We start from the raw sequence: 26,267 nt of genomic DNA on the forward strand, positions 1-26,267 counted from the left end.
GTGTGCCCACTAGCCCCAGTTGGCCCATGTCTCCAGGAGGGAGGGGCTGGGCGATGGTGGGCACAATGACCTTTCCTTTGTGACTTCCTCTCCGACCGTCTATCCCTGGTCCCAGGAGGGCCTGTCTTCCTGGATGGTGGGGGGTGGACTATCTCCACTAGTCCCATGGCCCTGACTTGGTGACCTCTCCCTCTTGGCTGATTTCTTCATGTTAGTTCAACATTAACCCAGAGGGGTCAGGACAAGCCCTCAGAGTTCCAGGAGCTGACACACTATGGCGCACATCCGAGGCCTGTGGTTACCTGGCTGCCTGGCCCTAGCTGCCCTGTGTAGCCTTGTGCACAGCCAGCATGGTAAGAGGGGCTTGGAGGTGGAACAGGCTGATAGCCTGGGATATGGGCCCATGGGCCAGGGTCTCCTGCCTTGACCGAGAACACAGGGCCAACCCCAGGTGGGTCTCAGCCTACAGCATACGGCTTAGGGAAGGAGTCGAGTGCTCAGGTCTGGCTGTCCAGTGACTGTTCCCCTCCTTCAGGATGGGGAGTGGGGTGTCCAGTGAATGGAGAGGAGCTGGTAGGCTACTGATAGCAGCCTTTTGGGTCCTGCTGCTATCCCAGGCATCCCTTTCGGAAGCCAGCGGGGCAGGCCAGGCTCGCTTACTGCCACCACAGAGGCCAAGACGGCCTGGCTCGCTGAGGCCGCTGTCCCACGCCCCTCCTCCTGCAGTGTTCCTGGCCCCTCAGCAAGCACTATCGCTGCTCCAGCGGGTCCGACGTGCCAACAGTGGCTTCCTGGAGGAAGTGCGCAAGGGCAACCTGGAGCGAGAGTGTGTGGAGGAGCTGTGCAGCTACGAGGAGGCCTTTGAGGCCCTGGAGTCTTCCTTTGCCACGGTGAAGGCCGGCTACGCGGCAGGGTGGGGGGGGGCGGGCAGGGGCCATCCAGGCAGGCCCAGCTCTGGGACCACAAATGAGGCAGCAAGGGACGTCTCAGCTCTTAAGCTGTTGGTAACTTCAGGTCCTCTTGGGCCCCATTTCACTGGGTTGTGGAGATGAGCGACCTCAGCCTTTCTTGGAGGGCTCGACACCCGGGCTGTGTCAAGATCTGGTGGCCTGGTGAGGCTCCAGATCATCGGGGGCTGCTCTGTCTTCATATGTCTGTCTGCACGTGTGCACTGAGGTCTCTGGGGGCCCTGGCCCTGGCCCACATGGCCTCTCAGCTCCAGCTCTTCTGCGGTGGAGCAGTGGCCTGTGGAGTGTGGGACTCTGGTGAGGCCTCGGGGTTCTGGGTGCTTGGTGCAGCCTTTCCCTTCCCCAGGGCTCTGCCTGGGCCCCACGTACCCCCCTTCTCCAGTCTAGCCCACCCATGGTTTTGGTTGGTTGGGGGAGGGACTCCCCTCTCCTCAAATACTCCTCTCCTTAGTGGGCTTGTGTTTCTGAAAACAAAAATAGGAAAACTACCACAAACCTCTCCAGAGCCTGCCCCCTGTGTGACCAGGGTGAGGGAAAGAAGAAGGTTTAAGGAGAAAATATAAAGTCTATTGAAAAACAAAATGAAACAAAACAGAATGTGCCACAACCTCATGCCAGCCCTTATTTTTCAGGATGTATTCTGGGCCAAGTACACAGGTGAGCACTGGGAAGGGCTTGCTCTTGGAAGGAAGTCCTGGGGACCCCAGTGAGCGGATGTTCTACTCTGGAGAATCTTCTGGTCATGCACCTATCCGTCCCTCCACCCATGCCTGTTTCCTCCCTCCCTCCCTCCCTCCCTCCCTCCCTCCCTTCCTTCCTTCCTTCCTTCCTTCTTACCATCTGCCTGTCCCTCTCTCTGATTTTGCATTTCATCTCACCCACACTCTACTTGAGCCCATCCTGTCCCCACCCCAATCCCAAAAGTTTCTGGGTCTTTTCCAGCTTGTGAGTCAGTGAGGAAACCTCGAGACAAGCTCATGGAATGTCTGGAAGGTGAGGAGCTAATGCGCGGGTGGGGGGCAGGATGTGAGCAAGCAGCCTGGGAGAAGAGCGAGGTCGGGTGGGTTAAGGTTTGTGGCCCAGCAGTGGTGGCCTCTAGCACCTGACCTCGCCTTTCTGTTCCTGTGGTCAAGGATGTATTTTTACACCTGGCTCTGTACCCAGCAATGAATTAGATAATTAATGTTGGAGGAACAAATGAATGAATAGATAATGAATTCATATTTAAGGCCTATTCTCATCTGAGCCTCCGTCCATGCCAGTCCGTCTTCCCCAGGTTCCCAGGGCAGAGCTCTGATGATGTCACATTCATTCTTCAGGACGTTGAGGGGTGCCCATTGCCCCCAGAATAAAGCACAGGCTTGTTAGCCTGGCAAACTTTGCAGGTCTGGCCTTAACCTTCCCTTCCAGCCTTATCTCCCATTGTACCAACCGTAGACCCAGACCCCCAGCTACTCCGACAGCAAGCACTTCTCTGTGCATGCCAAGATGTTTCTACTTCCTGGCCTTTGCTTTCATTGTCATCTTCCCCTGGAGCAACTGTCACCACTTACTGAAAACATGCCTATCCTTCAAGGACTAGTTCAAAGCCATCACCTTGCTAAGCCTGCAAGGAGCCTCCTCCCTCCTCCACAGCATTCTGAATACATCTTTTATATAACAACAGACCCTAGCTCTTAACAATAACTCTTTAACCATTGGCCTTTTATTTGTTAAAGAACTTATTCAACAGACATTTTACTAAGCCTCTGCTATGTACCAGGCACTATGTTGAATGCTGGGGATTTTAAGAGAGCCAAGGATCTCACAGTCTCATAGGGAAACAAAAATACAAAATATCAGTGTGATTGCTGGTGCCAAGACAATGCCAGGAGAAGGAACATTTAGTTTGCTGGCAGAATCAGGGACAGCCCCCCAGAAGAGGCAGAGTTTCACCTAAATTTGTGGGAAGCACTGATGAACCAACCAAAGAGCATTCCAAGGTAAAGGAAACAGCATGTGCAAAGGCCCTGATGCATGAGGAGCTAAGATAACAGGACAGATAGACCAGGGCAAGATTAGAAGGACCTTGTTCACTTTGTCATCCTACTGGCCCTGAGGAGCCACTGATTATAAGCTCCACGAGGGCAGGCACTTACCCTGACTATGTCTTACTATTCACGATGTCCTTAGTACCTGGCACAGTGTCTGTCACATGGGTGTCACATGGTGGGTACTCAGTGAATTTTAGGTGAGTATTCTTAAATAGATTGGTGAACTGCTGGGTACAGAGGAGGTGGCTGAGGAAATGCAGGTTAACGGTTGTGGAGAAGTAGTTTGGAGGAGGTAGACAGACAGAGCTTTGCTAAGTGGGAGAGGGGACAGATCCTCAGGGTAAGAGATGTGGGCTGGGGTCTCTGCAGGTAACTGTGCTGAAGGTCTGGGTATGAATTACCGAGGGAATGTGAACTTCACCCGGTCAGGCATCGAGTGCCAGCTATGGAGGAGTCGTTACCCACATAAGCCTGAGTGAGTGATGGGTAGGCCTGTCGCCAGCGGGGCTGAGCATATGGGGCTAGGAGACATTGGGCGGGGGTGGGGGGGGGCATGGCCTCTGCTGAGCAATTCCCTATTCCAGAATCAACAATACCACCCACCCTGGGGCCGACCTGAAGGAGAATTTCTGCCGCAACCCAGATGGCAGCACCACTGGGCCCTGGTGCTATACTACAGACCCCACCGTGCGGAGGGAAGAGTGCAGCATCCCCATCTGTGGTGAGCTGGGGATGAGTAGGCAGCCCATGCCAAGGCTCAGGTGCCTAGCAGCCTGGGACAGGAAATGAGAGCCTGGCTACCTTTAGGCATGGGTTAGATATTTATAACATATATGGGCCTGTGGGTCAGTGAAGTCAGCAGACCAGAGAGAGCTGACCTCACCTGCCTCCCCTGTCTTTGCTTCCTTATGACCCAGGCTGTGGCTCATTCCAAATATGCTTTCCTTCCTGCTTGAGGCTCTCTTCCCTTCAGGATGCCCTCCTTAACCATTTCAGTCCATGGGCCCTTTTCTGAGCACTACAGAGTGCTTTACGTCCAGCCTCATACGTCCAGCCCAGAATGATTCTGTTGTTATTCTTTTGCATGATGTGTCAGTTAGCTCTAGCCATAATAATGCTGCAAAAACCCACAAAATCACAGCCAACCACAAAAGCTCAGGGGCTTACACCAATAAGCATTTATTTCTTATGTGTCTGAGGGTCAGCTTGGGTGCTGTGCTGATCTCAGCTGTGCTTGCCTGTGTCTGTGGTAGCCACTTATGCAGGCTGGGCTTGGCTGCTGGTTCGGCTTCAAACATTGGGTCCAGCTGAGCTTGGCTCCTTGGGTGGGTTGGATCCTGGTCTGCTTCACATTACTCATCCTGGGGCTGAGGCTGAAAGTCACCATCTCCTAAGATGACGGTAGAGGTACAAAACTGAGTAGAAACACACAGTGTGTCTCAGGCCTAGACTCATAGCTGGGGTATCAGTCTGTCACATTCCATTGGCCAGGGTGAGCCACATGATCAAGGCCAAAGTCACCAGGTGGACAAGTACACCTTTGCCTATAAAATCACAGGGCAAAGGATGTGGAGCCAGGCAGGGGTAAAGAATTCGTCCACCAAATATGGATTGGTGTTCTTTGTCTTTCATGCATTCCTGTTGGACCCAATACTCGATCCTGGGACTTACAGCAAATTACTAGTCATGGTAACAAAAGCAGCTACCATTACACAAGCGTGCCCCCCGCCCCCATGTTGCAGGCATCCTCACTCAGCCCAGCTACTTTTCCTGCTGTGCCCCTATAAAAATAGAATCCTTCTTTAAATACTCCAGGCAGCCACTACCAACAGGTGGCAGATAGCCCAGGAGGTGAAACCTAGTTGCTATTTCTGGCCCATGTTGCACCCCACCCTTACAGTATGTATTTTGTTTAAATTTCTCAACACCCCTGCAAGAATGGCATTAGTCACCCCTTTTATGGGCAAGCAAAGTAAAGCTCAGAGAGGTCAAGTGACCTGAGATCACATAGGAAGAAGGTTGGAAGGCAGGGAGTCAAACCCTATGCGTCTGGCTCCACGTGTAGTTCCACCCACCCCGCTCCCCTGCCTCCCCACCCACCAGGCCAGGGGGGCGTCACTGTACAGCCGACCCCACGCTCCAGAAACTCCACGGTGAATCTGCCACCTCCATCGGACTCCTGCATCCCTGAGCGTGGCCGGTACTACCACGGTCGCCTGGCGGTGACCACACATGGGTCCCCCTGCCTGGCCTGGGACAGCAGTCAGGCCAAGGCCCTGAGCAAGAACCAGGACTTCAACCCTTTGGTGCCGCTGGAGGAGAACTTCTGCCGCAACCCGGACGGGGACGAGGAGGGCGTGTGGTGTTATGTGTCCGCGGGGCCTGGTGACTTCGAGTACTGCAACCTGGACTACTGCGGTGAGGCGGGGCCGGGGAGCCTGAGGCTGGGGGCGGAGCCTGGGGGCGGAGCCGAGCAGCGCCTCTTCTGACTCTGGGCTGCCCCACCGCTAGGGGGCGCGGTCCGCGGCAGCGCCTCCTCCCGGCGGCAGGGCCGGTCTGGCCCCACGCACAGCTGAACCTCCTAGGGCCCGACGCAGAGTTCCCGAGGCCGCGGTGTGCTGGGCTCCTCAGCCTCTTGCCCAAGGGCCTCCGAGGCCGCCCGGGGAGTGGGGGGGGGGGGGGGGTTGGGGAGGCTGAAGAGGGGCTGCGCGCAGGCTGGCCCGGCCCCAGCCGCGCCTGCTCTCCGCAGAGGAGCCGTTGGAGGATGTGAGCGACGGGCTGGCCGAGGACCCGGACGCGCCCATCGAGGGACGCACCACGGCCGAGGAGTTCCAGACCTTCTTTAACGAGAAGACCTTCGGCGCCGGGGAGGCAGGTGAGGTGGTGGCGGCGGCGGGGGGAGAAGCGTGGGGCTCGGGGCACAGCTCGGTTCCTCACACCGGGCTTGCTGTGCAGACTGTGGGCTGCGGCCTCTGTTCGAGAAGAAGTCGTTGAAGGACAAAACAGAAGAGGAGCTTCTGGATTCCTACATCGACGGGCGCATCGTGAAGGGTTGGGACGCGGAGATTGGCATTGCACCCTGGTGCGTCGTGGGGACAGCCTGGGGGGGGGGGGGAACACCCGCCGGGGCACTCTTCCCTCACAGGCCTGGGCTTCCCAGCTCAGGACAGCTGACACTCCTCTGAGATTGGGGGTATTGCTTCTTACACGCAGAGGGTGAAGCTGAGGCCCAGAGAGCTTAAGGGGTCTGCCTACTTCAGTCAGTTTCTCTCACCCCAGAGCTATGCCAGGCTGTGCAAATTCTGGACCTGCAGAAGCTGGGGAGGGTGCCGATAGCAGGAGGCAGCCCCTTGGGGTCATGTGGAGGCTCCAGTTCTCAAGGGCAACCAGATCAAGCTGGGTTCTAGGCCTAGCAGGCAGCTCTGTCCAGTTGTTGTTGTGTGTGTGTGTGTGTGTGTGTGTGTGTGTGTGTGTGTGTGTGTGTGTGTTTAATGTTTATTTTTGAGACAGAGACAGAGCATGAGTGTGGGAGGGGCAGAGAGAGAGGGAGATACAAAATCTGAAGCAGGCTCCAGGCTCTGAGCTTGAACTCACCAACTGTGAGATCAGGTGCAGAGAGATAATGACCTGAGCCAAAGTTGGACACTTAACCGACTGAGCTACCGAGGCACCCCTGTCCAGTTAGTTCTTAAACCTGGGACTTCTCTACTTTAGGGCAGGTGGAGAGGCAGCCCACCGAGCTCCTAATGCTGCCCACTCCCCCTCCCAGGCAGGTGATGCTTTTCCGGAAGAGTCCCCAGGAACTCCTGTGTGGGGCTAGCCTCATTAGTGACCGCTGGGTCCTCACCGCTGCCCACTGCCTCCTGTACCCGCCTTGGGACAAGAACTTCACCGAGAATGACCTTCTGGTGCGCATTGGCAAGCACTCCCGCACCAGGTACAGGATGGGGGCCCATGGATGTCTGCCAGGGCTCAGAGTCCTTCAGAGTGATGGTGAGGGGTTCTGGCGGCTCTGGGGCATGTGGAATATATCTGTACATGTCCCACAGTAGAAAACCCAGCAGTCTCTGCTGTGAGGTCCATTTGGCCATGTCTCAGCTGAGGTTTGGAGCTGGGGACAGAAAACTAAGGCTTTGCAGAGAATGAAATCCTGGCCAGTCTCCAGCTCCCCTCCAGGCAGATACCAGGACGGGGCCCAAGTGTGAGCTGTGAACAGAGACTGTTTGGACCAGGGCCTGCAGCCTGCATTCCTCCCCCACCTGCCTGGACTCTTTGACTCCAAAGCCCTGAGCAGCTTCAGGCCGGAAGATGCTGCCAGGGCAGGAGCCAGTGCCCTCCCTTCACTGGTGGCCTGAGGGTGGCCCCTTTCCTGGACCCCAAGGGCAGGCGGTTTCTCTTCTCAGGGACTGGCTGCCCCCCACCAGGTGGCTTACAGCTTCTCCATCTCCCTGTTGGGGTTTGCGCAGGTACGAACGAAGCATTGAAAAGATCTCCATGCTGGAAAAGATCTACATCCACCCCAGATACAACTGGAGAGAAAACCTGGACCGCGACATTGCCCTGCTGAAGCTCAAGAAGCCCATCGCCTTCAGCAGCTACATCCACCCCGTGTGCCTGCCTGACAAGGCCACAGTGGCCAGGTGGGGTTCAGGGGGTGGGGGGTCCCCGGGCTGGGTTCTGGGCCTGGGGGACACTGCAGCCTTGCAGAAGTTCCTTCCCCTTCCAGGCCTCGGGGGCTCAGAGTAAACCCAGAAGTTCTTTCTGCGCCGGTGTTTTAGATTCGGGTCTCCAAGGGAGTGTTGAGGCCAGGGGGCTCCTGGAGGGGCCAGTTCTCACAAGGTCCTTCTCCTTTCCCCAAAGACTGATCCAGACTGGATACAAAGGGCGGGTGACAGGCTGGGGCAACCTGAAGGAGACGTGGACGGCCAGTGTTGGTGAGGTGCAGCCCAGCGTCCTGCAGGTGGTGAACTTGCCACTTGTGGAGCAGCCGGTCTGCAGGGCGTCCACCAGGATCCGCATCACGGACAACATGTTCTGTGCTGGCAAGTCCCCCGGGCGCTTCTGGGCCTCGGGGTGGGGGGGGACTGAGACATGTGAAGGGCGCAGGCCTATTCCAATCCTGGATCTGGTCACTTACAAGCCAAATGGCTTCGGGCAAAGTTGTGTAACCTCTCGGAGGCTCAGTTTCTTCCTCTGTAAAATGGAGATGAAAGTCTCTATCCTGTAAGGTAGTGTGAGGGTTAGATTAGATTGTGTGTGTGTGTGTGTGTGTGTGTGTGTGTGTGTGATATGTATATTATAAACTACTAGGTGTGCTAGTCACTGGTTAAGTTGTTGATAGACGTAAGTCCACACAGCATGAGGCCATGGGTGGAGGAAAAGCCATGTGTTCAGTCATTCAGCAAATATTTATTGAATGCCTATTGTGATCAATATTCTACAGTATACGACAAGGACCCAAGCACAATGCCTGTGTCCTCAGAGAGCTCCCTTCCTAGGAGAGAGTGTCCGTGAACAGATGTAGAATAGCAACCTCTGCTAGGAAGAAAAATCAAGCAGAGTAAGGGAGAGAGAGATGGGGACAGGGTAGGCTAAAGAGAGTGGTTGGTCAAGGCTGGAGAAGGTCTCTCTGAAAAGAGACTAGAAGAAGTGAAGAAGAGCCAGTCTAGGGGAAGTGCACTTCAGGGTGAGGGGAGAGTAGGTTCAAAGGCCCTGGGGTGGGAGTGTGCTTAGTGTGTCTGAGGAACAACAGGGAGGCCAGTGTGGCTGGAGTGCAGGAAACATAGGCAGGGCAGCAGTAGATGAGGGGAGGGAGGGAGGCAGGCGTAGACGGGCACTTCTTTTAGGGCCTTGAAGGACTTTGGCTTTTATTGAGATAGGAAGTTTTGGAGGGCTGGGGACAGGTGAATAGATGGTCTAACTTAATTAAACATTTTTAGTTTAGGGGTGCTTGGCTGGCTTAGTTGGTGGAGAATGGGACTCTTGATCTCAGGGTCATGAGTTCAAGCCCTACACCGGGCACAGAGCTTACTTTAAAAAAAAAATTTTTTTTCAGTGTGATTTCAGACTCATAGAAAAGTCACAAAAATAATTCAAAGAATTCCTGTATACTGTCATCAAGATTCTGTCCCCCACTTTGTGTGTGTATTTATAGACATATGCACATATACACACACTGTTTGAGAGTAAATTATACATATGCCTTTTTACCCACATAGTTGAATAGATCCAAAAAACAAAGATGTTCTCTAACGTAAGAAGTACAATTGTTAAAATCAGGAAATTAATAATGATATAATACCATTATTTAATCTGTGCACCTTATTCAAGTGTTTTCCAGTTGTCCTACTTACTAATGTCTTCTAAGGCAAAGGGGGAAAAGGTTTTTTTCACCTGGATCCAATCCAGGGTCACACACCGTCTTTAGTTGTCAGTCTTTCTTCTTTGTCTTCCATGGCTTGGACATATTTGGCAAGTGCAGCCCAGTGAATCTCTAGCTTGGCTCTCAGTTCAGTTTATCTAAGGTTTTGGTTTCCTTGTGATCAGATTCAGGCCAAGCCATGCTGTCTCCTTCTAAGTCTGCTCCGTTAGCAGGCGTGTGATATCAATTTGTCCCATACCTGGTGAGATTAACTCTGACTTCTTGGTTAAGGTAGTGTCTGCATCTGGCCAGTTTCTCACTCTGAGGTTCTGCTAATAACTATCTTGTGGGGAGAAACTTTGACACTATGTATTCTGTTTCTCATCAAACCATTCTTCCAACTCTGGAGGGCTGCCTAATGGTGATTTTCTAATTCTGTCATTCCTTCTACATTTATTAGTTATTTCATTGTAAGGGAGCCCTCTCCTTTCTTTCATTCTGTCAGTGTGGACTCCTGGGTCTTTATTCTAAGGGCTATAATTAGCTACTATCATTATTTATTTTGATTTTCAAATTTGCCAAGTTTGGCCAGTGGGAGTCCCTTCAGCCTGGCTTCTGTGACTTTTGATGTCCCTGTCATTCCTGAGTACTTTTTTACATTGGCAGAGCGAGATATTCCAGATTCAACCCACCTTCTTTCTAGTGGAGAACAGTGCTTAGAAACCAAGATCTGGGTGCTAGGTGTGCACATTGCTACTGGGATGTCATTGCTTCTATGTCCTCTCAGCAGACAGATCTAGAAAACGTGTGTATTATGCATACACCAACATCTAGATTGATTTTTCTTTCTATCATCTATCAGTTTCTCTATCTGAACCCACCTACTGCAATCCAGCAGGATTAATTTTAGTTTCTCCCTTTCCATATTCGTAACTCTCTGTTGTAGGGAGAAATTTGACTCCTATTATTCATATGATATTAACTTATTTGATCAATACTAGAATGCGTTGTTTCAGAATCACCCATCCATCTCACAGTGAAAAACAATCCTACTAAGGATCAGCATTTCTTCACAGTGTTTCTGGCTTCAGCCTACGGATACATAGTTGAAATGCTGTGTTCAAAAGTAACTTGGGAGGTATCTGGGTGGTTCAGTTGGTTGAATGTCAGACTCTTGATTTTTGGCTCAGGTCAAGATCTCATAGTTCTGGGGATTGAGCCCTGCATTGGGCTCTATGTGGACAGCATGGAGCCTGCTTGGGATTCTCTCTCCCCCGCCCCCCCGCCCTTTGACTCTCTTCCTCTGCTCATGCTCTCTCTCTCTCAAGTAACATGGGTTAGTTTTTTCTGACCTTCTCTGTGTTTTTATTTAAAATACAGTTAGGCTTAGTTGTTTCTAATTGTATTCAACTTTGTTGAATCCCATCTTTGTCATTTTTATTTTTGGAGTATTAACATGCTTCTGAAACTCAGACAGTGACACTCCCCTTTCCCTTCTATCCTTTTACCCCCTTATCCTTTCCACTCCATTGCCATCCAGGCTGTTAGTCACCCCATAGCAGTAGTTTGTGTGTTTTTTTTTTCTTCCTGTGTTTCTTTTAGCACAAATGAGCAGACACATATGTATTTTATTCCCCTGCTTTGTTTTAATTAACAACAATTTTTTTTATTGTATATTCATTTTTGAGAGAGAGAGAGCACGAGCAGGGAAGGGATAGAGAGAGAGGGAGACATGGAAACCCAAGCAGGATCCAGGCTCTGAGCTGTTAGCACAGAGCCCGATGTGGAGCATTCTTGGGTATGATGCAAGGTATGGATCGAACCCACAAACTGAGATCATGACCTGAGCTGAAGTCAGAGGCTCAACTGACTGAGCCACCCAAACACCCCTTTTTAAAATTTTTAAAAAATGTTTATTTATTTTTGAGAGCGAAAGCGTGAGTGGGGACAGGGGCAGAGAGAGAGGGAGACACAGAATCTGAACCAGGCTTCAGGCTCCGAGCTGTCAGCACAGAGCCCGACGCGGGGCTGGAACTCATGAACTACGAGATCATGACCTGAGCCGGAGTCGGATGCTCAACCGACTGAGCCACCCAGGGGCCCCTTTGATTTCCCTCTTTTTACACACACCGTAGCATGCTGTAGACATTCTTTTGTATTTTGCTTTTTTCACTTTTTACAAAAACTTTAAAAATTTTTAAAAAAATTTTGTTGTTTATTTTTGAGAGACAGGCAGAGCATGAGCATGGGAGGGGCAGAGAGAGAGGGAGACACAGAATCAAAAGCAAGCTCCAGGCGATGTGGGGCTTGAAACCATGAACCGTGAAATCATGACCTGAGCCGAAATCAAGAGTTGGATACTTAACCGTTTTGAGAGAGAGAGAGAGAGCAGGAGAGGGGGAGGGAGAGAGTGAGAAAGAGAGAATTCCAAGCAGGCTCTGCACTGTCGGTGCAGAGACTGATGTGGGGTTCAAACCCACAAACCGTGAGATTATAACCTGAACTGAAATTAGGAGTTGGACGCTTAGCGGACTGAGGCACCCTGGTACCCAGGCACCCTGCTTTTTTCAGTTTATGTATCCTGGAAATTCACTCCATATTGGTTATAGACCTTTTTTCCTTATTCCTTTTTTTTTTTTTTTAATGTTTGTTTATTCTTGAGGTGGGGAGGGGCAGAGAGCGAGAGGGAGAGAAATCCCAAACAGGCTCCACACCATCAGCACAGAGCCTGATGCAGGGCTTAAACTCACAAACAATGAGATCATGACCTGAGTTGAAATCAAGAGTCAGATGCTTAACTGACTGAGCTACCCAGGTGCCCCTTGTTTTCCTTATTCTTGGAAAAAAAAAAAAAAAAAAGCCACACCGTGTAGTCCATTATGTAGACGTACCATAGCTTATTCAACTGTTTCCTGTGTGGGGGCATTTAGATTGTTGTCAATATTTTGCAATTGAACATCTTTTCAGATCCTTGAGGACCATTTTTATAGTATTTTTTATGAATTATTCATGGTTTTTTGGCCCATTTTTTGTCCCTTTCCCGTCAATTGTTGAGAGTTCTTCATGTATTGGCAGTATAGGCCTTTGTTTGTGATATATGTTGCAAATATTTTCTCCCAGTTCGGTTTTTAACGTTTATAACCTTTTACCATTTCTTTAAAAAAATTTTTTTTTTAAATTCTTTTTTTCAACGTTTATTTATTTTTGGGACAGAGAGAGACAGAGCATGAATGGGGGAGAGGCAGAGAGACACAGAATCGGAAACAGGCTCCAGGCTCTGAGCCATCAGCCCAGAGCCTGACGCGGGGCTCGAACTCCCAGACCGCGAGATCGTGACCTGGCTGAAGTCGGACGCTTAACTGACTGCGCCACCCAGGCGCCCCTAAAATTTTTTTTTTATTGTTTATTTATTTTTGAGACAGAGAAAGACAGAGCATGAGTGGGGGAGGGTCAGAGAGAGGGAGACACAGGCCCCAGGCTCCAAGCTGTCAGCACAGAGCCCGACGCGGGGCTCGAACTCACAGACCGTGAGATCATGACCTGAGCCAAAGTCGGGCGCTTAACTGACTGAGCCATCCAGGCGTCCCAGCCTTTTACCATTTCTAATTAAAAATTTTCTTTAGGTAGCCAAAGGTATTAATATTTTCCTGCGTCTGGATTTTGATGGAGTTAGAAAAACTTTCCTTACATCCAGGTCATAGAGAAATTCACTCACGTTTTCTTCTAGTTCTTAGTTTCATTTTTCTACACTTGGACCCCTGAGTCATTTGGAGTCTATTCTTGGGTATGATGCAAGGTATGGATCTAACTTCTCTTTGTCCAAATGGCTAACCAGCTGTCCCCACACCATTTATTAAAAATTCTATCTTTGCCCAGTGATTTGATTTTTTCTTTTTTTTTTTTTTTTTAAGTAAGCTCTACACCCAGCGTGGGGCTTAAACGCACAACCCCAGGACCAGGAGTCATGTGCTCTACCAACTGAGCCAGCCAGGCGCCTCTGCCCCAGTGATTTGAGATGTCACACTTGTCACATACTAGGCTCTATTTGTGTTCAAATCTGTTTCTATTCAAAGACATTCTATTTGGTTCTCCTGGTCTGTTGTCTATTCTATTAAAGTACTGTCTTGTTTTAATTATAGAGACTTTAGTGTATGTTTTAATAGGTAGGGTTTGTTGTCTCCTGTTTTTCTTTTCCAGTGTTTTCCTGGCAATTCTTGCAGGTTTGTTTTTCTGTATGAACTTTGGTATCAATTTGTCTAGCTCCATTAAAAAAAAAAAAAGCCTATGGATATTTTTGTTGGGATTGTGTTAAATTTATAAATTATTTAGGGAGAAGTGACATCTTTTTGATGTCATTCTTTTCAAGGACAAGAGATGTCTGCCCATTTGCTCAAGTCTATGTTGTATCTTTCTAGAGCACTGCAATCTATTATGTTTTTTTTTTTTACTCCTTAGCACCTTATTTTATATATTGTGTTTTAACAATTTTTTTTAAACGTTTATTTATTATCAAGAGACAGAGAGACACAGAGCATGAGCAGGGGAGGGGTAGAGAGAGGGGCAGACATAGAATCCGAAGCAAGCTCCAGGCTCTGAGCTGTCAGCACAGAGCCCGACGGGGGGCTTGAACTCACGAACTGAGATCATGACATGAGCCGAAGTCGGATGCTTAACAGACTGAGCCACCCAGGTGCCCCTACTTTTTATTTTTAAGTAATCTCTACACCCAGTGTGGGGCTCGAACTCACAACCCCAAGACCAAGGGACACAGATTCTACTGACTAAGCCAGCCAGGTGCCCTCTTATTTAGGTCATTTATATCCTTACTTATTTTCAGTTCACTTGATCTTTTACTGAGTTTGTGTTAAATTCTATTAATGTATTTCTGTCTCGTTGCATTGCTTACAGTCTCTTTATAAATGTGGTTGTTGTGCTGTTTAGCACAGATAGTGGTAATTGTTATTTATTCATTATGAATTGTGGCTTTTAGCATTAAAAGTGTACTACTTCCTTAAATTATTTTCAACTTCAGGATCACTGTTTCTTCCTCATTTTTTGTTTCCATTCACTTGATATACCTTTGTCCATCCCTCCAACTTTAGCCTCTATGAATCACTTTGTTTTGTCTCTTATATCTAGCATAGTTAGGTCCTGCTTTGTGAGTCAAATTAAATATCATTTTGAGGGAGGGGCACCTGGTTGGCTCAGTCTGTTAAATGTCTGACTTGATTTTTTTTTTTTAATGTTTATTTTTGAGACAGAGAGCATGAATGGGGGAGGGTCAGAGAGAGAGGGAGACACAGAATCTGAAGCAGGCTCCAGGCTCTGAGCTGTCAGCACAGAGCCCGATGCGGGGCTTGAACTCATGGACTGCGAGATCATGACCTGAGCTGAAGTCGGATGCTCAACCGACTGAGCCACCCAGGAGCCCCTATCTGTCTGACTTGATTTTGGCTCAGGTCATGATCTCACCATTGTGAGATCGAGCCCCATATCAGGCTCTGTGCAGAGCCTGGAGCCTGCTTGGGATTCTCTCTCTCTCTCTCTCTCTCTCTCTCTCTCTCTCTCCCTCCCCTGCTCACGCTCTTTCTCTCAAAATGAATAAACTTAAAAAAAAAAAAGAGAGGAAGAATTAAAAGAAATCTTTTTCTTTTTTAAGTGAGTTAAGCCCATTCACATTTATCGATATGATTGAATTTGTATTTGTATTTTGTGATTATCACGTGTATTATGTTTCATTTGCTGTATTTTTTCCCATGTGATCTTTTCTTTGTGTTTTAAAATTTATATATTTACGAAGGTTTGCATTTTTGTTCTAGTGATTATCTTTGGGCTTCTACCTTTTTGAAATGCCTTTTGTTCCTTCTTTTCTTATATGACCTATTAATTCTTAACTCCCACCTGTTGACAACAATCAGTGAGTTTACTCTCCTCTTTCAGGATCTTTGATATTTTTAGCTTCATTTTTCTACTTGTCAGGACAGTTAATCAGCCCTTTTGCTAAAGCATTCATCTCTTGGATGAAGCAGGTTCTTCAACAACGGTTATGGTGGTAGAATTTCTTGAGTTTGTGTTTGTTAACTGTTTTTCTGTAGTCTCGACACCGGAAGCTCTGATTGGCTGTGTATAAAATCCGTGGCTTACGTTTTCCTTCCCTGAATTTTTAAAAGAAGTATAGCTTTGTTGTTGCTTACTTCCTTTGTATGTTGGTTTTGAAAATCTGATGCTGGTGTCATTCTTTAGAACTTGTGAGGTATTTGGTCTTTTGTGCTTGGAGGCTTTGAGGGTTTTTTCCTTCATCTTTGAAGTTTTGTTGGGATATGTCCCAGAGCTGAGTGTTTCAGGTCATTTTTGCCAGCTACCCCGTGTGGATCCTTTCAATGTATACCTTTAATCTTATTTTATTTCTGTAAGTTTTCTTGGATTATATAATAAATATTAGTTTTGTTCCAAGGTCCTATTTTTCTTTTAAGGGACTCCGATTTCTTCTTTGGTCTGAGTTCCACTTCAGTCCCTTTCTTTGTGTTTCTTCCTACTGATTTGTCCATTTATTTAAAATTTTTGGATGTCTGATTCAAGGTATTTTGTTACATCCTACACTTTTGCTTGAGGAAATTTCATTCAGTTAGTTTTCCTTTGTTTCGTGGTTGTTTGGGGGGAGAATTTTTATTAGCCAAGGTGCTTTTTGTTCTTATTTTTTGTTTCCCTAGTATCTTGGTATGGATCTCTTTAGTTGTCATCCATTCATTTTGTAGATTTGGTGTCATTTACAAGGTTCCAATTCAGTTCTACCCACTTCTTTTATCTAGTAGATATTTACATTCTCCTCTCCACATAAGTGTTAACATTAGATGCCCATTAAATATACTAAATTGATTTGAAGCTTGGGTGTTTTCCGTATTCAGGTGATGACGATGGTGTGCGTGCGCACGCGTGCGTGAGATAGGGAAACTAGTTCAGGGGAGAGATGCCTGTGCTGTGACCAGGGATGGAGGCGGTGAGAACTAGCTGACTGGGATGCGTGAAGACAGAGCCGTGATAAGGACTGGATGTGAGGGGTGAGGAAGTGAGGAGTCAAGGATGACCACAGAGGGTCAAGTGGACACTCGCCAGCTGTCTCTTCCAGAGGAGCGGAGGGAGCACGAGCTCTGCGCCTGAACTCTACTCTTCTTTCTCAAGGTTACAAGCCCAATGAAGGGAAGCGAGGGGATGCTTGTGAAGGCGACAGCGGGGGACCCTTTGTCATGAAGGTAAGCATCACTGAAGGCCAGGAGCTGGTGGGTGGATCTTCTGAGGGTGCAGGGGGGTAAGGACGGACCCAGTTTTCAGGAGGAGTTGCCTGCCACTGCCTTGGACTTGACTCTGTTGGAATCCCCATGTCTCTTCCTCAGAGCCCCTTTAACAACCGCTGGTACCAAATGGGCATCGTCTCATGGGGCGAAGGCTGTGACAGGGATGGAAAATACGGCTTCTACACACACGTGTTCCGCCTGAAGAAGTGGATACGGAAGGTCATTGATCAGTCTGGAAGTTAGGGGGCCGTTCGCCTTCTAGGCTCCTCGCTGCAAAATCACAGAAACCAAGTCGGAGGAATTATTTTTGTGCTTTGTTCCTAAAAGTATAGTTCTCAATAAAAGTGCCTGTCAACAAGCCTCAGCGCTCCCAGTGCCATTCGTGGGCAGCTCTGGAAGAGCCAGTCCGACTGGATGACAGGACTTAGCGGGTCCCCCAGTCCTAGAAGGGGAGGGGGGGGGCAGGTGACGGGGAGGTGGTGGCCTGAGAGTAGGAGCACTGAAAATGTTCCGGACTTGCGGCCTTCGTGGGTTAGCTCATTTCATGCTCGTAAGAGGTAGGTGAGGAAATCAACTAGGAGAAGCGTCTTGTCCAAGGTCATGTAGTTAAGAAAGGTCAGAGTTGGACTTGGAGCACAGAAGATACTGAAACCTGTGCTTTCAGTCACTCTGCTGTCAGGGCTGTAAAGCGCTTGTCCCAGGACCAGAGAAGAGGCGGGAGGAAGACCGGAGCGATGAGGGGTGAGTAGGTACACCTTTCTCTTTACCTCCCACTTTCCTCGGAAGTCCCTATGTGCTTCTGCACGTCATTAAAATGACATCAGATTAATGCCCCCAACAGGCTCAGTTATTTGAAGTGCCTTCATCTGAGAGTCTTGTGGGATATGGTGGTTCGGAGTGTGGGCCCCAGCGTCAGACTGTCTGGGTTCAGTGTTCTGGGGTAGGAAAGGGAGAACCACGGACAAGGCACTTGACTTCCGTGAGCCTGTTTCCTTACATAGAAGATGTACGCAATGACATTACTTGCCTCAGTAAGGTTTTGAGGAGTAATTTAGGTAACGTGTATGGTGTACTTAGCCAAGTGCCCAGTACCTGGTAAGCTGTGCATAAATCACGGCCGCCTGTATGCTCACTCCTGCCTGGTGTGATCAGAGTTGCTCTGCCACTCCCCTCCTCTGGCCCCTGCAAATAGCACGTTGGTGGGGTTGTTGCTTCCTGGGATTTCTACTCACGTCATCGTTATCAGACCCGAGCAATTTGTTTCTCTACGAAATGGGACCTAGAGGGTGTATAAGTAGATTCAGAAAGGGTTTGGACGAATGTCCGAGTCCTAAGAGTCACAGCATGTTCTCGAAGGTTGCTCCCGGCAGAGGTCGTTGGTCTGGGATGGAGCACGGCGGACGCACCACTGCCCTTCTGCGCGGCTCCGCCGAGTTTCCGGCTGCACCATGGCCCGCTGCCACTCCTGTTCGGTGCATCTGTGGCTGGGGAGTGAGGCACCACAGCCTGCAACAGGCACAACACTGAGTGTCAGCTGGCGTGAGATGCCGATCACTTGATACTTCTCTGGGGACTGTGCTGTGAAGTCTCATCCCTGAGCTCGTTGGGGGAAGAACACGGATGCCACCATGATCACCATTTGTGACCTAGAATCTTCGACTAAGATCTATAAACCTCATGGTTTAGCGTGGGAAGGGACTGAAGGTAAGTACTTTTGTCCCCTTCCCTCCTCTTTATTTTCCCTTCCCGTTTTTCAATACTTTCAGGAACAGAGAATTGGGACTGAGTTCCTTTGCCCTTGTTTGGTTCTGGTTGACCAGAAAGCAGGGGGAAAACTGGGAATTCAGTGAGTTTGCAGGACCTTGGCGGCCCAGAGCTTTTTTAAAATTTATTTTTTAACGTTTATTTTTGAGAGACCAAGACAGAGCGTGAGTGGGGGAGGGGCAGAGAGAGAGGGAGACAGAATCCCAGGCCGGCTCCAGGCTCTGAGCTGTCAGCACCGAGCCTGACGCTGGGCTTGAACTCACGAGCCATGAGATCGTGACCTGAGCCGAAGTCGGATGCTTAACGGACTGAGCCACCCAGTGCCCCCAGCCCAGAGCTTTTAACCAGATTGGGGAAATGGATTAAGAATTCGAGTATCCCACCTCTGCTCTTGAAACAAGGGTACACATTCTCAAGATCGCTTCCCTTCAACACAGCTGTCAGCATACAAATCGCTGACCCAAGCACAGCCACTCTTTCCAGATACATTGTCCTAGCACAGCAGCAAACTAACTCCTCGGTCTTCCTTCCAGGGAGCGCCTACTCCCACGTTCCCACTGCGGGGGGCAGAGGCGAGTGTGATTCCAGGCAGCACGGGGGCCACCTGAGAACCACACTAGAAGCAACTTTCCGCCAGCCTTTCATTTCTTGAACGCCAGCTGAGTGAAAGGTAGTCTAGAAAAAAGTTCCTTGACCCCATTGGCTGCCCAAGAAGTTGCCCGTGTGAATCCAGAGCCTCTTAGTGCTAAAGGGTTTTTCTGACTGTGGAGGGGGGCCCTGGGGAATTTATCCCGGAGGAGACTCCTCTGTTCCCTTTCTGGTCCTCAGACTGAGCATGAAGCAGCTGTGGGTTTAGACTCAGACGCCAGAAACCAGGCAGGAAGCTCCTGAACGTCCCCCCACCTCCTTGAGTCAGATGCTCCCCAATCCAGTCCCCGTGTGAGAGGCACCGCGGCCCGGCCAGAATGGGGCCCATCTCGCGTGCAAAGTGGCAGGAAGCCCGAGAGCTCCTTGGAACCACAGTGCTGGTGGGAGGGAAGTCATGACCAGGACCTCAAAATGGGGAAGGGACTCCTCTGCTCTCCCGGGGGCTGCAGGTGGAAAGCAGGAAAGGTGCTCTGCTGCTCCTCCCAAGGGAGCAGAAGCCCAAGCCTGTGCACCCAGCCCCGGCGCTGCTCCGTGAGGGGGCCTCCCTAACCGTTCTGTGGGTGCTGGCCGGCCGGGCCCAAGAACCGATGACAGAGCTGCCCAGATACGGAGCATCTTGGGAGACAGTTCTAGTTAATGCAAACTTTATTTATAAAAGACTCTTAAATTAGTTGTATCATGCCATGCATTCATACAGAATACAGTGACCCTTCAGGGCTACAGGGAGAAGAGCTCACAAACTCAAAGGAAAAACTATTAAAGTTTCTAATAGTTAAAAGCTAGGAAAGATCAGGACGACTTTACAAATGAGCAGTTAAAAATAAAAGACAAAGGCTATGGAGACTAGTCGGAGCTGAGAGGAGGGCAGCTGTTTACAAGTCTGTACACTAAACTACTACACGGACAGTCTTCTAGAGGCAGGGCGCTGGCGGAGAAGCAGAGTATGTACAACGACTCGCGCCGCGGCGGCTCCTCCCGGACCCGCGGTGTGTGCAGCCGGCCAGTCTGTGTGCTAGGCCTGCCGAGGCCCTTCGACTAGGAGGACTCCGAGTTTAGTGAACTGAAGCTGCGGGGTGCCGGGGGCTGGGGCGGCTTCACTTGCGACTGCTCTTTATTCTCTCCAGTCTCTTTTTCAAGTCGTCAATGTTAGCCGTGGAGGACGAGGACGTGGTCGTGGTTCCTGAAGAGTGAGTCTGGTGAGAATCCAGGTCCAAGTGCTGGTGCTGCTCCCGGGACTCCCGGAGCTGAGAGAGTTTGCTGTGCAGCATGTCTGTGGAAGAGGCAACCGTGGGAACTGCTGGTTTGGAGAGCAGAGAGGTCAGCGGAGGTCGGTCATCTTGCTGTGGAGACAAGGGGAGACACTGGTCAAGCGGGTCGGTGCGCAGCTCTGGAACGGCAGCGGCCACTCCGTCCCCGAGCCACACGGAAGGAAAGGAGCGGTACCTTTGTATTGTCCAGACCACACCGCTGTCGGAGGATTTTGAGTCTTTCCAGGTAGACCGACGGTCCCACCTCCTCTCCGTTTGTGTTACCAATGGAGGACACTGTGCTTGTGGGAGCAGACATACACGTGACCTCCGTCTGAGGGGAGATGCCTAGAGAGGAAGTGTGGAAAGGACACTCAAATGTACCCACGTCCCACTTCTAGACTGGCCTGGTTGATCTGCCACCACAGGGAACGATTTGGGACCTAGATATCGCCATTATAAAGACTGAAAAATCCAGAAGAGTCCATCTGGAGTTGGTGATAAAGGGTGCTCTGAAATACACAAGATAAGCTGAGCGAGAGCTTCAGGAGTCAACAGAGAAGAGCAGACTGTCAGTTGGGCCGGCCATCTACATCTGGGATATGAGGGGTTGGATCTTGTGACCCTACACCGACCTGGGCCATCCAAAAGGCCCACGCCACTGCTGGGGCTACGGGAAGTGTCCAGCCGAGGAACCTAAGGACTTTAAATGTTGGCAACGATTAGACGAGGTCTGGACGAGGTGACACACAGGAGGAAGTGCTTATTCAAACTGGGGGAGAGAGCAGGAGCTGAAGGCTACAGTGTATTCAAGGGAAAGAGGCGGAAACGGAGGTGTCCTACAAACACCCAAAGAAGGGACAGGAACGGGAGCATCTGTCACCCCAGCATGGAGAGCAATATTCTGGCAGGAGATGGGGAGAAACCAAAAATATCCGTCACAGTTCTTAAATTCCCGAGAAGGAACAATAACAAAATGCAGGCATTTAAAACACCCAAAGATAATGCGTTACAAGATGCATTATCTAAACCAAAAAGATAAGGTCCTGGGACGACAAACTTCCTTACGGTAAACCGAAGAGTCGCACACAAGATTCCTCTAGGAAAATAGGAATCCCTAATGTAAACGTGAGGAGAATGCTCTGACGGAGAGTGAACAAAGAAGGACGTGAGAGTCAGCGGCGAGGGACGTGTGAATGCTTTCCACACAAAACCGCTCAGGCATCAGTGGGGACACGCACGTGTGTTGCAAATGTGCTGTTCAGGCCCAAAGTATCGAATGTTGGATGTCACCAGAGAGGACTCTGGGAGTGAGAAAAGGGGGCTCTACCTCGACCAAGCAAACTATGGTAGGTCCGCTTACCACTTCCAACACCCCACATAACACAGTATCTACTAGGTTAATTGTTCGGCGTCTGTCTCTACCCTTGTGGATTATTTATTAATTTATTATCTATTATTTATTTGTTAGTTTACGTATTTGAGACAGAGAAGTGGGGCTCATTCGAGGCTCGTGTTTATACCCAAAGCAGGGCTCGAGCTCACCAACTGTGAGATCAAGACCTGAGCCAAGTCAGATGCTTAATGACTGAGCCACCCGGGCGCCCTACTCTGGTGGATGTGAAATTCTAGCAGAGGCTTCTCTCTGTTTGCTGCCGGCACACACAACAGTACTTGCCGAGTGATAGGAATGAAAGCTTCTCTGAATGTTAAGCTGAAACATTACTTCCCCACATTGGAAAAGCCAAGTATCTGCAAATTACTGCTCACAGGATCTAGAGACAAAGGAAGACCTTGAAGGTGTCAGTTATAGAAAAGAGCTGTCAAGGGCCTTATTACACCAAAAGAGAGATCTCTGTCACCATGCAGAGTAGAGCTCTCACATTTGTCCTGCATCTAGTTCTCTGTGAGTTCCATGAAACTCCTCCTCTAACATTCCCAAATTTGTTTGCCTGAAAAAACGTGTTCCTTTGTGGTTTTCACACTTGATCTTAGCCAAAAGGCTGAGAAGCCATCCTTTGTGGTTTTCAGATTCCAGTCATGTTCTCTCTCACCATGTATCTTGCTAGGCTGAAGCTTCAGTTATATTCTCTGAAATTATTTTTCTCTTCTTCTCAACACCTTAAATTATGCCTCTCCAAGACCTTAAGATGTTTTTTCTTGAAGTGTAATGAGCAGAATGTCTACATATGGACATACCGTGGTTTGCTTGATCAAGGGGTGGGGAGTAGATGACAAATTTTAAGGAAGGTCTCACTGAGACAGTGGTGTCTGGACAAGGATCTGATGGAACAAAGAGAGCCAGTCACAAGACCATCTTGTGGAAGAGCAATCTACATGTAAGAAACGGTTGGTGCAAAGGTCTAAGCAGGTACATAAATGCCTGGTGTGTTCCGGAACAGCAAGGAGGCTGGTGGGGGCTGGAGTATTCGGAATGGGAGTCGGAGTGGGTAGAAGACGCGGCTCTAGTGGTGGCCTTACGTGTAGGACCTCGTAGATCTCTAGAAGGCCTTTTGCTGAGAAAGGGAGAGCCTTTGGGAGACATTTGAGAAATACTGTTTTGGTGCTACGCATGGAAATGGGAAGGCGACAGTGGAGGCAAGGGGTCAGCATGAAGAACAGTGCCATAAACCAGGTGAGCGATGACGACTCTCACACCAGGGCAGTGGCCGTGAAGGTCATGAGAAGAGTGTGTGGATTCTGTACATGGTTTGCAGGCAGAGCCAAAAGGATTTCCCAACAGAGAGGAAGACAAGACTCAAAGGCTCTGGGTCTAAGCAAACTAGAAGGACAAAGTTGCCATGACCTGAGATGGACAAGAAAGGAAACAGCAGGTCTCCTCCTGGCTTGGAGGAATATCTGGAGCTTAGCAGTGACATGTTGAGTTTACAATGCCTACTAGAGACCCAAGTGGAGGCATCATGCAGGATGTATCTGTTGGGATTAGGAAGAAGGTCTGAGCTGGACCCAAAACAACACTGGGCCTCTCTGGCACGTAAATGGTATCTCAAGTGATGAGACTACATGGATTAGTTACGGGAATGAGAGTAAGAAGAGATGGTTACCGACTGAAGCCTGGGGAGCGCCAACATGAAGAGTTCAAGGAGAGGAAGAATCGGAGACCAAGAAGGAAGAGGCCAGGAAGGCTGCGTAGGAGGAGACCAAAGAGAGCATGGACAACTAGAAGCCCAGAGAAGAAATGGTTTCAAGGGCAGGGAACACTGTCCTTGTCAAACACTGATGATGGGTCAAGTCAGGTGACAGAGGTGACCACTGTCTGTAGCCATGTGAACATCGCTGGTGACCATTAAATATTGAGGGGCACAGGCATTAATTTAAATGTGTCAAAGCCTCCAGTTCCTGAGCTGGGAGATATTTTGAACTCATCCCTGAAGCTACTAGAGGAAACCATACCTGTTGATGAGGGAATACGGCCTTTGCCTTCTCTCTCCATCTCAATCACCCGAAGGCCTCTTTCAACATAGCTCTGGAAGAACTGGGAGGAATTTTTCAGAAATGGTTCAATGTCAGCATCTGAATATTTCTTCTTATATTCATATAACTCTGCTAGGCCCTGGTTAATAAGAAAAAGGAAGAGGAGGGAGAAATTAGTCAGTGGCCCTTCTCTATAAAGCAGAAGCCCATTTGGCTAGACCCTTTCCCTTTTACCTCTTTGGTGTTCTCTTTAGAGCCAATCTTCTTAAAAATCTCAGCCAAGAAATCATTCACTTTGGCCTTTGATGATTTTTCATCCTGAAATTGAAAGGCACAAAGGACCGGCTAGACCTGAGTTATTAATTAGGAACCCCCCATGGTTGGATAAGAACTAAAGATATCTCAAAATCCAGACCTTACTGGTATGTTCCTGTGGCTAACAGAAGCACCAATGTCTACAGTGGAAAACACTAACATTCTGAGTTACTGAATGCCTCCAGCTGCAGCTTTTCAACTAAACTTGAGTAGGAAGGACCTTGGCCCATTCCTCCCTAATTAAGTAGAGCTCACAGTGGATTTATCTGGCAACCAAAGCCTTAAGCACAAGTACAGAAACCTTTCTTAGGGACCAAGAGGCACATGGTTAGAACTAGTTCATATTTGAAAACTTAAAGGTGGAAAATGGTTATGACACCTCAGCAGGAGAGTGGTCCCATCCCTGAGCCTTAACCTTAGACCCTCAGAAAGATGGGCTCCAGCGTTTACATCTGTGACAGGATCACCACCCTTAGTCTTTCGAGTCAGGACACTTACTATTCGAGATGCTCCCTTTTCTGTTTCCTTATCAGACTTGCTCCCGGTCTGGTCCATGCTGTGCTTCATCATTCGGCAGAGGTGGGCCTCCAGCTCAGATTCGTTCTTGTTGTCAATCATTGTTAGGTGGTCTAGGATCTGTGGGAGACAGACGCGCATTGAAATGGCAGCAATGGCGTGATGTTCTCTCAAGCTCCCTCAGGGACCAGCTGCTGTTCTCACATACCTTGGGCCCTTTTAATTTGCATAAAGTGTGCAGCAGCGTCTTTAGGGTCCTTATGGGAAATTCACTTTTGCATTGCTTCAGTTTCTCTTTGGGGAAGACCTTCATGAAAATATGTATGTCCAGAAGAATTCTGTCCAGATTAATGCTGTTGATGGTATCAGGCAAGAGTCGAACCATTCTCCAGAGACACTATTGGAAAAAGAAACAAAGTTAGGAGGAGTGGCTGAAGAATGAGGATCACTCCTGGTACCATTCACCTGTCCCAAGCTCTGTGGTCACTTCCAAAAGATGGTCAGGGATATAAGTGTGGAACACCACCATGCCTTTTGAGTTCAGCTGCTAAAACATGAACAATTTCACTCATTTCAAGCACATCACGGCAAGAGTGTGACCAGCCATCCATGTAATCATCCCCACACCTCCTTCACACTCCCTGGAAACGGGGGCCTTGGTGAGAAGGTATGGAGAATCAGGTGTGGAACCCAACAGTACAGCAGTTCATACAGCTTAACCAAACCTGACCCCAGGACACAGACTCAATTACAGTGTAATAACAATGTTATAATGTTGCAGATACGTTCACTTCGGGTTTTCCGTTCAAGAGGCTAAAATATTACAGGACAGGGCTATACTTACTATTTCCCAAAAAGGTATAACATTTGTCTCATGAAACTAATTGCCTTTTGCTTCTAGGATAATTCGTCTTTCCCTTTTCATTGTTTGAGGCCAAGAACTGTTCAGGCCTGAGCCTGGGGTATAAACTCGAGACCAAGTATATTTTTTTCAGGTGTTCCTTGGTTGATTTGAGTCTATGTCTTACTTTCAACTCCGCTCTCTGCACACTTTAACAAGTATTGCATTTTGGAAAGAAAAGAGATCAAATTATTTCAACTTTACCTTCATAACAAGCTCTGAGAATTTGGGAGAACTGGCTGTTGCTAGCAGGCTGTCTTGGAGCAAAACAAGTAGGGCACTAGAAAAAAAAAATCCCAACATGGTAACATTAGTAAGTTTCAAACGTGCATTCCAATTAAAACCAATAGTTGAAAGGCCAAGTGTAAATATTCTGTATCCATCTAACAAATTGAGAGCCTATGGATCAGGACTGTCTCTGATTACTTGACATTCAGCTATAAAGAAAATAAACATCAATCATTTAAGCTTTCTCAGTTACTACTTGGTAAATGGTAAAGCTTGTCACTATTTTTCATTGTCACTGGTAGCTGAGAAAGAAATGTACCTGAAATGTACGTGGAAGGAGAGGTAATCAACAAACATGATAGTTCTATTCTAGAAAATTCTTTATAATTTTTTTTAAAGTTTATTTATTTTGAGAGACAGTGCAAGTGGGGGAGGAACAGAGACAGGGAGACAGAGAATCCCAAGCAGGCTCTGCACCGTCAGCTTGGAGCCCATTGTGGGGCTCAAACTCATGAAACCATGAGATCATGACCTGAGCAGAAACCATGAGTCAGATGCT

The 26,267-nt window shown here is 48.8% G+C and overlaps 2 protein-coding genes across 7 annotated transcripts in view; one reads left to right on the forward strand and one right to left on the reverse strand.

Moving 5' to 3' along the window:
* Window positions 1-178: 178 nt before the first annotated feature.
* F2 (coagulation factor II, thrombin) lies at window positions 179-25,903 on the forward strand. Of its 2 annotated transcripts, XR_007156304.1 has the most exons (15): window positions 257-353; window positions 727-890; window positions 1,601-1,625; window positions 1,911-1,961; window positions 3,371-3,476; window positions 3,586-3,722; window positions 5,105-5,419; window positions 5,751-5,876; window positions 5,957-6,083; window positions 6,771-6,938; window positions 7,468-7,641; window positions 7,862-8,043; window positions 16,542-16,612; window positions 16,754-16,998; window positions 25,891-25,903. XR_007156304.1 is itself a non-coding variant. In XM_047878160.1 (14 exons), exons 1-14 carry the CDS (start codon window positions 275-277, stop codon window positions 16,895-16,897), a joined length of 1,869 nt encoding a protein of 622 aa, XP_047734116.1. In that variant the 5' UTR covers window positions 179-274; the 3' UTR covers window positions 16,898-17,014. The 2 variants fall into 2 exon arrangements, 1 of the variants encoding a protein (XP_047734116.1); XM_047878160.1 differs by lacking the exon at window positions 25,891-25,903 and having other exon boundaries at window positions 179-353; window positions 16,754-17,014.
* Window positions 19,694-26,267, reverse strand: part of CKAP5 (cytoskeleton associated protein 5) — a 113,084-nt gene continuing 106,510 nt past the window's right edge. For 4 of the 5 annotated variants that reach the window (XM_047878154.1, XM_047878156.1, XM_047878155.1 and 1 more), the window contains 7 exons: window positions 25,685-25,760; window positions 24,788-24,976; window positions 24,562-24,699; window positions 23,983-24,066; window positions 23,728-23,887; window positions 20,510-20,661; window positions 19,694-20,427 (listed from right to left, as the gene is read on the reverse strand). In XM_047878154.1, the coding sequence (XP_047734110.1) occupies window positions 20,161-20,427; window positions 20,510-20,661; window positions 23,728-23,887; window positions 23,983-24,066; window positions 24,562-24,699; window positions 24,788-24,976; window positions 25,685-25,760 (1,066 nt within the window). In that variant the 3' untranslated portion in view covers window positions 19,694-20,160. The remainder of the gene's footprint in view (window positions 20,428-20,509; window positions 20,662-23,727; window positions 23,888-23,982; window positions 24,067-24,561; window positions 24,700-24,787; window positions 24,977-25,684; window positions 25,761-26,267) is intronic. The other variant, XM_047878158.1, reaches the window with a different exon arrangement.

This window comes from Prionailurus viverrinus, chromosome D1 (assembly GCF_022837055.1).
Source record: "Prionailurus viverrinus isolate Anna chromosome D1, UM_Priviv_1.0, whole genome shotgun sequence".
Taxonomy (NCBI): Eukaryota; Metazoa; Chordata; class Mammalia; order Carnivora; family Felidae; genus Prionailurus; species Prionailurus viverrinus.